The sequence below is a fragment of the Simochromis diagramma genome, unplaced genomic scaffold, assembly GCF_900408965.1.
Source record: "Simochromis diagramma unplaced genomic scaffold, fSimDia1.1 OVJJ01000343.1, whole genome shotgun sequence".
NCBI classification, from domain to species: Eukaryota; Metazoa; Chordata; class Actinopteri; order Cichliformes; family Cichlidae; genus Simochromis; species Simochromis diagramma.
The window spans coordinates 346,397-360,953 of NW_024386831.1; the positions used below are offsets into that span (position 1 = coordinate 346,397).

At 39.1% G+C, this 14,557-nt stretch overlaps 1 protein-coding gene across 2 annotated transcripts in view; it reads left to right on the plus strand.

Annotated features, from left to right (window-relative positions):
• The window catches only part of thsd7ba (thrombospondin, type I, domain containing 7Ba), a 183,885-nt gene extending 172,757 nt beyond the window's left edge, over positions 1-11,128 (plus strand). For both annotated transcript variants that reach the window (XM_040027377.1, XM_040027378.1), the window contains 6 exons: positions 2,412-2,585; positions 7,908-8,003; positions 9,143-9,225; positions 9,860-10,055; positions 10,353-10,440; positions 10,733-11,128. In XM_040027377.1, the coding sequence (XP_039883311.1) occupies positions 2,412-2,585; positions 7,908-8,003; positions 9,143-9,225; positions 9,860-10,055; positions 10,353-10,440; positions 10,733-10,814 (719 nt within the window). In that variant the 3' untranslated portion in view covers positions 10,815-11,128. The remainder of the gene's footprint in view (positions 1-2,411; positions 2,586-7,907; positions 8,004-9,142; positions 9,226-9,859; positions 10,056-10,352; positions 10,441-10,732) is intronic.
• The last annotated feature ends 3,429 nt before the right edge of the window (positions 11,129-14,557 follow it).

The window sequence follows — 14,557 nt, forward strand, 5'->3', positions numbered from 1 at the left end:
TTATACAAAATAGCATGTATAATCACCCCCCCAATGTTCAGCACAAAGTTACGCCCATGTTATTGCTGAATGGTATATACCGATTTCTGAACAACATCTAGCCAACATAATTTTTAAGAAAAGCATTGCTTATTTTAGAACAACTATGGCAAACCCCATTCTACCTCTATAATAGTACCTTAGTATGGCTCTGTAAACCTGTTGTTTATTGAAAAAACAGCATTGTCTCTGACAAAGAAGTCTGCAAACTGTTGAGAACCTGAAATTTATCATTCATCAAGTAAGTATGAGGGGGAAAAAACCTTGTGAAAAGTACAGTAACTGGTCTCCCCCGTTGCTGGCATCAATTCATCATGAGCATATATTTTTCATCTTTTTTCAAATATAACTGCTTTGTGTCTTCATATCATTTCTGACATTATTGTGATGAAATAATTCTGTATCTTGGACTAATGCTAGCCATAGCTTGTGAACCTGTTCAACTGTATCGAGTTATTTTTTTTAAAGTTATGATTTCTGTCCAATCAAAGAGAAGTTTGTCAGCTGACATTTCAGTCTTAGAAAAAATCCCATTACTGGACTGCATTACTTTAAAAATGAATATACCTCTGCTTATACCATGTGTATCTACACTAAAGTGTGAGGTGATGTTTTGGAGACTCCAGACTGCATTGTTCAGTACAGTAAATGTCACTGTGTCAGTGTGCATCACACCACATGTTGGTCACTGTGATGGATAACGATAGCAGAGCACCAGTGTTGGTAGAGTAACTGTCCGTAGCTGTAATGTAGCAAAAAGAAAAACATAAAAATAAGAAGCGATGGTGAATCTTGGCACTGCTGTTGCTCTACCTCAGCAGCCTAAAATGCAAAAACTTGTTTTAAACGAAATCAATTTATGCAAATTTTCTGGCAGACTTTTTTGAAATTAAGGCATGCTGCAGCTTTTCAACCTTGTTGTCTGTAGTAAATTAACACTGCATGTATTAATTCAAAAGGAAAATGTAAACAACAATATAGTAGACTTCTTGCACGACATGCTGTTAGTTTGTTATTTTGGTGAGGATATTGGGAACCCCTACAATGAACCTTTGTCATGATTTTTTATTGGGTCTGTGCATAGAAAATGATTAAGCTCATTGTTGTAAAAATCACTATAGCAACAGACAGACAGTATATCATTGTTAACTGACATTCAACTCGTGTTTTTTTTATTTAGGCCACAGTGTGAATGTAGAATTTGCCTTAACAAAGAGAGTTACTGGCCAGCTGACAGTTCTGACCTGCTTCACTTGTCACTGTCTGCTTTTCCACCCTGCGAGTCTATAATGAAGCATTACTGTCTTTAGGCATATGCTAGCTGAACAAACTCTATAGAATATATTTGATTTTCTCTCTGTTTTTTCTTTTTAAAGAGAGAGTCATTATGGTAAAATCACCACCCCTCAAAAAACGACCTCCTTATGCATGGCTACTTCCATGTATGGCTTTTGTTAATTTGTGCTTTGAAGAGAGCGAGCAGTGCTTGCTTTTGTTCATATGCCTCTCACTCTCCTCTGATCCTCTCCTTGATTCATCACTCAAACCGCCTTTGCTCTGAGTCTTTGCTCGGGATCAGGAGTGTTTGATGGCAAGAGCAGATGTGTGTGTATGTGTTCATGTAAGTGTTGATGTGATGGTGGCAGACGCAGAGTAGGGGCCAGAGGAGGAGTTGTTGACATGCTTGTGATGGGTGTGTGTGTGTTTGCTGTATACTGTAGCTATTGCTACAGCATGTTTCCAGGGTTCTAGCAGCATGAGTGAAGAGCTGATAGACTGTATCCATATAAAGATGAAAGATAATGAGATGCTCCAATCCACAGACAGTTACTAATGGGTGTTCAGGGCAAAGAATCAGAGGGTTGTTCTGGCTGAGTAGCTGAGGCTGTGGGTGATATTATCACTACAATGTGACCCTATCAAGAAATACAAAAGATATTTGTGTTTGACATTCAAAAACCAAACAGACTTTATCCTTTAAAAAAATTTTCCAAACTAAACCAAATGAATTTTCCATCTCCTTTGAGACACATTTCAGTATTGGGTTTTACCTTTACAGTCCAGCTTGGAGTTATAGCTTGTATTGTATAATTTATAACTCTGGTTGGTCTATTACTTCTGAATACCCACTGGGCTGTCTGAGTAATTTGTTTGTGCATTTGTTACATTATCAGCCGCAGATGTGTGCTGAAGTTGTTTTCGATCTCTTTTTAATGTTCCAGGAGCTAGCAGGGGAGCCAATAAAACGATCCCTGAAATAGTGTTGGCAAGCTGAATATAAACCACCCGCAAGTATCTGAAAGGAGAGTCTGACAGTGTTATTGACCAAGTTGTGCTATCACTGATGTTTTACTGTCTTTTTTTCCCCTCAGGAGACTGCCATTTGACTGAGTGGTCGTCTTGGAGCTCGTGCCAGTTGACCTGCCTGGAGGGGCGGAGCTTTGAAACCACCGGTCGCCAAGCGCGCTCCAGAGCCGTGATTATTCAAGACATGGAGAATCAGGACAGCTGCCCTCATCAAGTCTTTGAGACCCAGCCCTGTAAAGGTACTCGGGATGCCATGCATTTTCCATGCAAAGTCATACCAGCATCAGGTCGCCAGTGTCAGGCAAAAGACGACTTTCTTCTTTCTCCCTGACAGTGACTGTTGACAAAAATGCACAATAATTGATCAGTTAAATGCACCAAATACTAGCAGTTTGGTAACAACTACTTTGTAAAGGATTGAGCTAAGAACATTCAGAACAGCTGCCATATATCACCAATGCTTCCCTCTCCACAGCAGCTCATGTGTGCATTAATGGGTCATTTAAATGGACAAATTCCTTGTTACTTCTGCATCAGAACAACCGATCACAGAGTCTCTCAAACAGCTGATGAATTTACACTGGTCAGTGAAAATTAATTAATTAATACTGCAGAAATATGTTCTTTCCACTACAACTACTGTTAAAAAATAATATTGTGCTATAGTGTCGTATAAAACTCCAACTCCAGATTTTGAAGTTTGCTCTCAAATCCTTTTTTCCTCCTTTTCTCAGGGGTGACCTAAATATTTGTGGCTAAATTCTCAGGTTTGTGCTGCAGTTCAGCTGAGTGCCTGGTGTTGGTTTGATGTGTTGGAAAGGTGTTGTGCCTCCAGCCTCCTCCGTTTAATGAGCATGTTGCAATCTCTCTTGTCAGGACTAAACAGACAAAGTCAGCATTTTCTCTAGCAATTACAGAGCTCATGATCGCCACACCTAAAAATAAAGTAAATATTCTCAATTAGCATTAGCAAGGTAATAAAGACTGTCCACCCTGAGAAAATAAGTCATTTGTGCCAGCTTCTGTTACATCCTATTGTTTTATTGTTTTAAAAGTTAGACCTCTAGCAGCTGTGCAAATAAGTGGATGTTTACATTAATATCATAACTTTTAGACCTGGGAAGTCAGATTTTGTAGGGAGTGACGCAACTCTCGAGCTAAGGGCGTTTCCCTGGTAAAGTCAGAAAAGCAAACAACAACCGGATTTGTTTTGCTTTAGCAAGGTGGAGCCAGTCATGCAACACTAGCAACACAGTGCAGGGCTTTTAAAAATAAAAAAAATTTAACACCATTGAGATTCTATTCTATCTTCATAGATAGAATCTGATCAATTCTCTGCATATGGCTTATTTAGTAAGTAACAAAGTATCAAACAGTTGCAGCTCAGATTAAAATGTTTTACGGTTTTACTGATCTTTGTGCTCATAGCAGCAATCCTGGATCTTTGAGTCTGGGTTGCCGGGGCTCCTCTGACTTTCCAAGTTGAAAATCTCACTTGAAATGGCTTTCCTGTTTAAAATCTTAACTGGTAACTCAGTTAAACTGATAACTCAGATTCAAATGGAAGGCACTAATGGAGAGGAGCCATCCTTAATAGTGCCACCTCACGCCCAGACCTCTGGATGTGAACACAGGAGCCCCACCCACCTTCTGTCTGTGAGCGGCAGCCAATCACAAGAAGGTTGGCTTCCCGCTTTTGAACCATAAACTCGACAAAGTTACTCTAGAATACTGCAAGGAAATAAATATGGAGCTGGAAATGAGCATATACTGTAGGCTCCTTTTAATTAATGGTCTCCTAGTCAAAAGTTGTGTGTGTTTGTGCTTCCACCACCACCCCACCTCCCAGCATGTTGCGCTATGTCTGTGTTGCTTTAACAGCTGGTGTCTATGGTCCTTAAATAGGCATTAAAAATCAGTTATTGCAGGTTTTAAACTGTAACCAAGAAGCTGAAAAACATGCCCCCGAACCTTTGAACCACTCAAGCTGTTTCTCTTTCACTGGCTTTCAAGTTGACCTTTATTGTCTTCATAAATCTACAGATAAATAAATAAATGTAAGAGAAGATTAACACCATGGCGACATGAAAGGTCATCATTTACTGTGAGAAAAACTGCTTTTTTTCCTTCTGCACACAGTGAATCTGTTACAATTTTCAACACTCAGTATTAAAAACAAAAGCTTCTTATCCCTGAAATGGATCAGTGACATGAATATTGCCTTCTGTTAAACATTCAGTAAACTTTATGTCTTCTCATAAAAGACAGACAGATTTTTATATGATTCTGTATGTGTGACAGAACTCTTATAGGCCTTTCTGTTCAAGGTAAAAGGCTAAAAGGTGATACTACAAATGGTTTCTAAATGGGTATCTGTGCTGTAGATGGCAGTCTGGTGATTGTAATTGCAAAGTTCTCATTGAGACTGTGTCATGGGAGGTTAGCACTTCAAAATTACAAATTGCAACAAAAAGGCTGTGATTAAACAGTCAGCATTTGAACCATAGAAGGGTCAGAACTGTTATTCCACTTATCCAATATTTGATGAAACATGGAGGTCAATGCATTTGACTGATTATTGATTCACAAATTGGAGATATGTGTGTTTCACAAGAGACCTTTGTGACTTAGCTCTGAGTTTGAGTTAATGTATATTTATATATACATATATGTGTACATATATATAAAAAACCTGGACAAAGCTGGACTGAATGATAGCACAGAGGCACTAATCATGGCAGCACACGAACAAGCCCAAAGCACAAGATCCATAAAAGCCGGGCACACCAGGTGCAGGCTGCGTGAAGATGCCTGTGAGATAATCCTGCTCATAGCAGCAGGGTGCAATAGAATAGAATAGAATGTCCCTTTATTGTCATTGTACATGTAAAATGAATTTGTGGGTGCTCCACACCAGCTGTCCCAAAATAAAATATAATTAGCAGACAGCAGGAATTAAATAGCAAACAGGAGAAATATAAACGATCAAGGGGCATATAGACAAAAGAAGAGAAATATATATGAAAACAACAGAAAGGCACACATTAGAGAACAAGATGCTAACAGGCAGGGCATACATGGAATGCTATAATCAAGTGTCTGGCATAGTATTAAGGAACATCTGTGCCAAGTATGACCTGGAAGTCCTGAGGTGAAAACGGGATACGCCCCCTAGGGTGGTTGAGAATGAACAAGCTAGGATCAAGTTTCCAGGCCTGGTAGAGGATAGAAGACCGAAGGATAAAGACTCCCCACACCACCGATTTTATATATATTTGTGTGTGTGTGTGTGTGTGTGTATATATATATATATATATATATATATATATATATATATATATATATATATTTTAGGGGTGCAACGATACACAAAATTCACGGTTCGGTTCGGTTCGATACTTTGGTGTCACGGTTCGATATTTTTTCGATACAAAAAAAATGTTCATGCCTTTTTAATTTGTCATTTATTAAAATTATAAATATATATTTTAACTCAAAAGTACAGTTTTTAAATTTAACCCTAACCCTTGTGCGTGTTTTTTATTTTGACAGCGAATGCGCACCTGCGGACCACTTATGTGCAGCCCTGGTTATTTAGCTCGTCATATTGTAGCCACAGAAATTATTTTGTCCATGAAACCATAAAGCTGCACTTTCTTTTTGCCTTATAGTCTGATTTGTCATAACTTCTCCGTTTTGTGGTAAGCTTTTCTTTGGCTGTCACTTCTTCACTATGACCTGTCTTATTTGGCTCAGCAGAACTAAAATATATATATCCTGCTGCTTTTACACACGGACTCACATAAGCTCAGCGATTCTCTGCACGATCAACCTCTCACATGTTTAAGCTTGCTGCGGGAGATTTCACTTGTCATGTTTGCATAGTAAGCTAACGATTAATAAGACGATGTCAGAGGAATTGGTGCACAAATTATCATCACTCACAGATCAGTGCTGTCGCTCTCTATACACAGTTCGCACGATTGCAAAGTGAAAGCAAAAAAACAAGCGCAAATTCACACGCGATTTCAATATGTCACATATTGACAGTGGCTCACAGATGCCAATGACATAATTACCCAGCTACATTTCTGAAAGAATGCAAAAGCATTGACATATATTTTTCCTTCCTACAATAGCCCAACGGGCAGGGCAGAGATAGATTTTGGTAGCCCGACTGAAAAAAATCGCTAGCTCCAGGACGTCGGGCTAGCGATATTGCAAGCCCTGTATCTGATTGAGGAATCACTCATCTTTGGAAAAGAGAGTTTATTACAGAGAAATGTCTCTTTCCAAAATAAAAGCTATACTATCCACTTCTTCTGGGCTATATTCTCAGCAGCATAAGGAGAATCATGTGCTAACAGCTGTCTAAATGACTCGGCTAAAGTTAGTAGCATGCTTGTTGTTTTGGTCTTTGCACTAGGATGATGTCGGCGTAAATGTGCAGTCATATTCGTTGTGTTCCCACTAGTGCTTTCAGGTTGATCTCGTTGAAATGACCTTAACGCCACAACACGGCAAATCTCCGTTAACGAGCTACCGCCGATCGCCCGTGTGTGGGGCTAGACGGCCAACACGTTAACGAGCTAACTGCGCTAACACACTAGTTCACACCCATGTAATTGAGCATTGCATGGCACATCCAACATACTGTTTTACTTTAGTCCATGACTCGCTTACCTTCAGGGTCATACGTCACATGAAAACCAAAATAATTCCAAACGCCAGATCTGAATGAGGGTGGGGGAGGTCCATGTGTCTTGCTAGCTTGCCCTGCGCTCTTCCTTCTGACTATGCTGTCTGTGTTGAGCGCTCAGTGGATCTGCGCTCGACAGTGCAGCCTAGGCGGAGTAGTCGAACGCAGATTCACTGAGCGCTCAACACAGACAGCATCGTCGGAAGGAAAGTTGATAAAATAAATTACAAATGTTGTATTGTTCGATACATATGCGTACCGAACCGAAAGCACTGTATCGAACGGTTCAATATCGATACGAATATCGTTGCACCCCTAATATATATATATATATATTGTCTACAAATTATTTTGCCTCTTGATTGTTTTTCTATTAATTAGCTGTTTTTGAAACCATAACAGGGTAACTGTGGGCTACAGCGAATATATAAATTGTCCTAACCTTGTTCTTTATTTCCTTTCCTTTAGTGTTTTTAATCGTTTGTTCCATATTTTAGCACTGCACATTTTCTTTAATACATGACGCTCAAGTGCCTTTCACTGTTTCTCTCTTTAAATCAATTTTCCCCTGTAGCTTCCTCTGGGAAAATATGAGCTTTCCTGCAAAAAAACAAACAAAAAATGGCATTTTTCAGACATTTCCAACCAATTTTGAGATCATTTTCACCACCTTTGTCTCACAGCACACTGCATCAGTTACAAAGGTGCATTTTCTTCCCATACTAAAACCGTAATATGTCTTACAATAATGAAGTTGCAGAAAGGAGTGGTAGTTAACGTCAATCTTGGCCTGACGACAGGTCTGCTTGGCCAACACAAACTGCTAATGAGCGTCGTCTCTGCCTCTCTGCTGTTGCAACAGGAGGAAAATGCCACAGTTACCAGTGGAGGACAGGAGGATGGAGCAACAACGAGAGAACAGTATGGTGTCAGCGCTCAGACGGCGTCAATGTTACAGGTGAACAGTCGTTGAGTCTTCTGGCCACCTTAGATGGGTCAAACAGAATCGCTCCTGGGAAAACGCAGACATGTGCTTGTATAAATATAAATCATATTAATGCAGGCTGCAGCTAAAAGTGCCCCAGTTCTGTTTTTGTTCCCCCATGCTGAACTGAATCATTTTTCAATTCAGTCTGGATCACACGGATATGTGCTACAATATCAGATAATTTGATCGCTCAAAAAGAAATTTGTAAGCGTTGCCATGACAGTAAGTGAATCTGCTTTCATTCATCTAAGAAAGCTATTACACTGGTAATATTAGCAGAGGTGGCTTTAGCAGGTGGTTCAGAAATAAATTTAGATCACGATTTTCTTGTTGGTTCACGAGATAATTGGAAACGAGACGTTGGAAAAGATCTGAGAAGGCTCGATACAAAATCGGATACGATGTCTTTTTGCCTTTGTTAATCATTTGAGTTTATAATAATAATATACTGTCCATGGGTTACATCCTGTAACAATTATGATTAGCTATTTTACCCCCTCTCAAAAACATCTGATAGTACTTCACAGTCTTCCATTGGAACACATGTTTCTTTCACATGCGTATAAATACACACTCAGAGAAAAAGCATGGCTTTAGTATAGAGTTCTAGTTGAATTTAACACCTTATTTGATCTACCTAGTCTCAGTGGAGCCTCCATTGATTTCTGCCTCTTAACATAAGTAATCAATAAGCCAGACTCTGAGCTGCAAGGCTTTCAATCCATATAAATATAAACGTGCATTTGTATTTGTGGGAAGTAAAGCAGGCGTAGAGAACGAGAACAAAGGTAATGGTATTGGGGGAATGAAAGCTTTAGGCAAGCTTGATGTGCTGTAAATAGTGGTTGAATGTGATCTTATCACTGCTAGGAAGTGTTTTGGCAAATATGAGCCCAGAAGGAATAACCTCCCTCTGCAAAGAAGGCAACAACCTCGGGCATTACTCTTTGATATTTTGACATGCAATTTTCCATGTTGGAATTAAAATGTTCACAGACTGATGGGGGGCTCTGATAGGCAACTAAGCCCATTAATCTGATGTGACAGTACATTAATTTAGCAATCAATAGGTAAAGGAACAGAAATAAGAACACACTGTCTTTCTCCAGGGGGATGTTTCCCACAAAAAAGGCCCACCACGCTAAGACACTGTCATCCTCCGTGCACAAAACCGTTCTCACACTGCACGCCGGTAAGACCATTGCACTTTGATCAGGCAGCTGTGATCTCTGTAATTCTCACTGTTTTTTTTTTGCTTTTTTATTTTTATTTTTTTGCTGCCCCCACGTTTTCGGTGGGGAGTTAAATGGATTTTGACAGATGACATTTTTAATTTGGCAGAACAGGCCATTAAAGAATAATCAGATTAATACCAATGAACGTGGGCTCCGTGTCAGTTAGAGACTACACCTATGAGGTGGGGGGACTGCACACAAGCAGCATGAAAATGACAAATAATAGATTTAGCTTGAAGTTTTACTGCCCCTTAGAGTACCCCCGTGTTACTGCACCCACAAATGCAACGCTGTGAAATCACGTGTTGCATTTGTTTCAGGGTGCCTGTTTTTAGCCTGACGGGGCGCATTCTTATCCGTTTCCAGATCCGGGAAGCGGTGTAATCTACCCCCCGACGAGAACAATTTAGTGCTGGAAAAAGTAAACCTGTGTTTAGAGTGAGAAATATTTTGTTGAGTAAAACAGAACGGTCCAAATATGTGGCAGCCCATTTGTCAGCAGTGCTTTGCAGTAATTGGAAAGCAACAACTGCAGTCATCGTCAGCTCGCTGTAAATGATGTTCTTCTGGGCTTCTTTCCCCCTCATGCAGAGTGGAGTGTGTGGGTGTGAGAAGGGTTACACTGAGGTGATGACCACTCACGGTTTCTTGGACTACTGCACCAGAACTCCGGGGTTGGACAACAATAAGAAAGCAGATGTGAAAACTAACTCTGGCAGATTAAAACCTGGGCCGTCTAAGGCCAAAGACCGCTACAACGAGTGGACCCTACGACCTGTTGGTCCAGGTACTGAAATGGAAATCATGTGTGCAGACCAACCAGTACTGCTACGACCTTTGAACCTAACTTTGTTGCTCACCGGGACGGGGGAGGAATTTAGGTCCATGTTTTTACACGAATTCATTATATATTACAAGAAAGACAATGTTCAATAGACTTTAAATGCCTAAAACTGTAGTCAGGACTAACCCTACTTATTTATTCTGAGCAGTGAGGAAAAAGTTCTAAAAGATATTCATAAAATAGATGTAGACTTACATATATTTAAAACTTTCTATTAAAAACTGCTTTCTGATTGCACAGATGGAAGAGTAAAGCTGTGGGTTTACGCCGTGACTGCTGTTGGATTCATCTTAATACTCTTCATTATAGCGTTATCGTTCCTGGTCTGGTATGTACCGTTTTCTACTCGGTGTTCAGTCTCAGAAATAAAAGATTCATTGTGGTTTGTGCGCATTCTGTATGAGAATGGAGAACATCAAGAAGGAAAGCAAGTGTCTTTCCTTGGACAGAACCCTGCCAAGTATGAGTTATAGTCTACTCTATACTTTGTCTGCTGTGTTGTTGTTATCAGATAATGGAATTCTTTGTAAAGACTGAAATCAAGTTGGGCTGCCTTGTGCTACTAAGCCACATGAACTCTTAGCTTTTCTTTCTTGTCTGTCCTTTTTTTTTTTTTCCAGTAAGCCATCCAAAACCACTAAGACGTCTCCCCCACCGCAGAAGCCCTTGACCCTGGCCTATGATGGTGACATGGATATGTAACCAGGCTGCTATACCTCACAAGGACACGCTCGGCATCAGACAGCCTGCTGCCTGTGTTCAGATTGTTAGGAAGCACATCCGTCACTTACTGTTTGCTCGGTTTTTGCAATGTCTCAAATAGATCAGCGAATAGCAACGATCACACATGATTTGCTGCTGAAGGGTAACAAATCTCGCTAGAGCCACTCGCTTCCTCAAAGAAGAGGAACCAGAGCTGATCAAAGTGAAAAAATGAGACATGGACCTCTAGTTTCTTTTCTTTTTTTTAATGCTTGCAACATGAACACACAGTTGAAGCACTATTTAAAACCTGCGAAAGAAGATGAATGCACAGCTGTTGCTCTTGGAGGGGTTTTTTTTGTTTTCTTTTTTGTGTGTGTCAAGTATCCGAGGGACATCCTGGTTGACTCGTCAGCAGTCGCTCGTGATATTCAAAGACCCACAGAGGTGGGAGTATTTGACTTTGTCTCATCAGTGGTGGATCTTTGTGAAAGGAAACGTCTCAAGCCTTTTGAGTAAACTAAACAGCCTTTTTTTGAATTTTCGACAATAAACACGATGGTCTATGCACTACGTTAGTGCTGATTCCGTTTTCCTTTCCGATGACTTTTCTAGTGTTTTAATTGTAATGCAAGTCTTTGCTGTCAGATTGTGTTTTGTTGATGATGCCATATGTTGTGTATATGTGAAAACCAAATGCAGGCTTGCCTTGAGTTTAACGATACAATGATGCAGTAATTTCTCCTCCCTTATTCTCCCTGGATTCTCGACCACTGAGGACAAAAATGAGTAAGTAAGTCAGAGCGGAGTAATTTGTACAAAACCAAAAAACGTCCGAGTATTTTGGTGATGAGTGTAGTATCGCACATAATGCAAATTACAGTATGTAATACCAGTATGATAAAGACCATACCTCATATGCAGTGCTTAAAGGTTATTAGACCACCTGCCATTAAAAGAATAATACGAATAAATAAGTATTTATTAGGCAAATATAAAAAGAATTCATATTTTTAGATTTAAAAAATCAGAAATTAATGAAGCATAATATTCAACCACTAAAACTAATTTCTCTGTTCAGGAACACAAGGAAATAACTGTAATTTGACATTTTTATCAAAAAATAACGAGCAGTTTGGGGTCTTTTTTATTGTTTTTTTTTTTTTAACTAAATGTGAAAATTCGTGGATATCAATGATAATTATTTGTCAGCATATAACAAGTTTGCGCATACAGGTCGATTTAACTGTTACAGAAACATAAAATATTATTCTGGTAATTACCGTTACTGTGTAATTAAGCCAGTTGTGGTATGAACCTTTCTATGGGTTGTGGTCTAATAAATGTGTTAAGCACTTTTTCACTAAATGCAAAGCAAGAAAGGACTAAGCATCAAAACATACCGGAGCACAGAGAGGACGAGTTATCCACTGGATTACACACAGTGCTTTAACAGAGCAGATGCGCTTTATTTATTTAAAAATTGTCATATTTTAGTGCTTTATTTTACATCCAAATACAAGGTCTTTTTTTGTTGTTGTTGTTGTTTTTGTACCATGAGTACAGGGCTGAAGACATAAAAGATAGCAAATACCAAATATTTATGAGCACATAATTTAATAATCCGGCAGCTTCTTATTTATTTTCTTATTCTAGTCTTATTTTCTAGCCCTGTCTTTTTTTAAAAATATATATTTCCACTCATAGCATCTTGGTAGATTCGAGACATTTCACCTTCCTTTTGTGCAATATTCACACAGCCCAGTGGAGAATGAAGTTCCTGGTATTGGCTAATTTTGGCTCTGATCAGAGTTTATGCTGTTTCTCGTTCTGCCAAGACTACTCCTCCTGAATGTATTTTATCGGGAACTCTTTAATCTTAACGGTTGTGCAAATACGGTTGTTACGTGACTGTATTCCAACAGCTGATTGTACGTAGGCATGCTAGATCCATTTTGGCAGAACGTTCTCCAAGTGGCCTTTGCAAAGATTCTGTTTTACAATTTACCGAACATTTCAGAATCGTTTAATTTAGACAGTGTTTCTAATATTTGGCCGATAAAGTGACACAAAGGAACATGTGGAAAATGATGACAAGGATAACGAATAAAAGTAAAGTGAAACCCCTTTCTGAAAACATGACATACTAATTATTTACTGTATTTAAAAGAAAAAAACAGCCTGATTTGATGAGACATCTCTCTGGTTATGTCCCAAAACACTAAAAGTATGTTCACCCATTGTTTACAGCATCATGCTGCTTGTGTTTTTATTGTGTGTACATGGAGAGCTGGACAAAAATGCAAATAAATTGTGAAACCATGTGAAATCAATGCACTGCTTTCTTTCCTCTTTGGTGCACCTTTTTAAATATTTTTTTCAGGGATGCTTTTGTTCTCCTGTGATCTCCATCGGCTCCTTGACTATCGAGTCCTGATAAATTCTAATTACTGATACAGGCTCAGAGGCAAAGCCTAGAATATATAAGCTGCTGATAAGATTCATCTTGCCCTCCAGTCAGATTCCCAGTCTGATAGTCCCGCAGGATGCACGCAGGTTGCGAAGGAAACAGTGTTTAAATCTTTTGTCTCATCTAATTCATTTATTTAAGACTGTCACTTTTGTTTAAGAGAAGGTTGAATTCAAATGCTTGTGTCACGGCCATCTGATCTGTGGCAAAGATGTGGGCCAATCTTGTCATGTTCTATTCATCTCATTTTAGTAGCTTTCAAGACATATTTGCACATTTCAGTGGATGCTTGTGAGCGGAATGAAAATGGCTAGTTTAATTAATTTTATTTATCTATCATATGAAAGCTGGCTGATTCTAATAAAATGCTGTATCCTGCAGTTTGTCAGGGCAGAGCAGAGCTTAATGAATGTTTAGCATCATCAGTGCTTAATGCTTTAAAATAATGACCATTATAATGCTTATTATCATTTATTACTAATGTATTATGTGTGAATCTGCAGCCCAGAGGAGTGAAGCAGTTCTTAGAGATATCTAGTTTCTGATATGTTCAGCCTCTCTAAAATAAGTCTGTTAATGTTTTTTCCAGGGAGAAAAAAAGTCTTTTTAGGATTTTATGAATGTATTAGGAATCGTCGGCCAGCAGACATTGAAACAAGAAGCCAGTTGCATTCAGATCGTGTTCATTACAGGTCTCTTGACCACCAGTATTCTCCATGCCTTTAGGATAATCCCATCAAGGTTTATATCAGGATCAGGATTTAATTGCATGAGACTCCTCTACAGTCAGTTTTAATCACCAGTGCTGCTGAAGCTGATAAATTATGACATTTCTTGAAGACTTAATACAAGGGCAGCTATCTTTGACTTCACTAAGTTATTTAGTTTGTAAGTTTAGGGGTTGAGGATGTTGGAGCTAGTCCAAAACTACTACTGCCTGATTCAGCTGTTTCACTGAAACTAACAATTAATCACTTACATTGTATAGATTTGTCTCGAGTGTGTTTTCAACCATGCTTTAATGTAGTGGCAGCAGAAAGTTAATGTTTTCACTTAACCCATGAAGATGTACCACTCCGTGTCCATCTACCTGCTACACTATGCTTTAGAACAAGAGGTATCAACATCACCTATGAACATTATCTGGATGCTCATTGTAAAGTTGCAACTGTGTAATAAACCAACAGTTTATTAATTAGTAAACATCCAGCCATCTATCTGTTTTCTTCCACATATCCAACGCAGGGTCAGTGTTAGGCTGGATCTCAGCTGT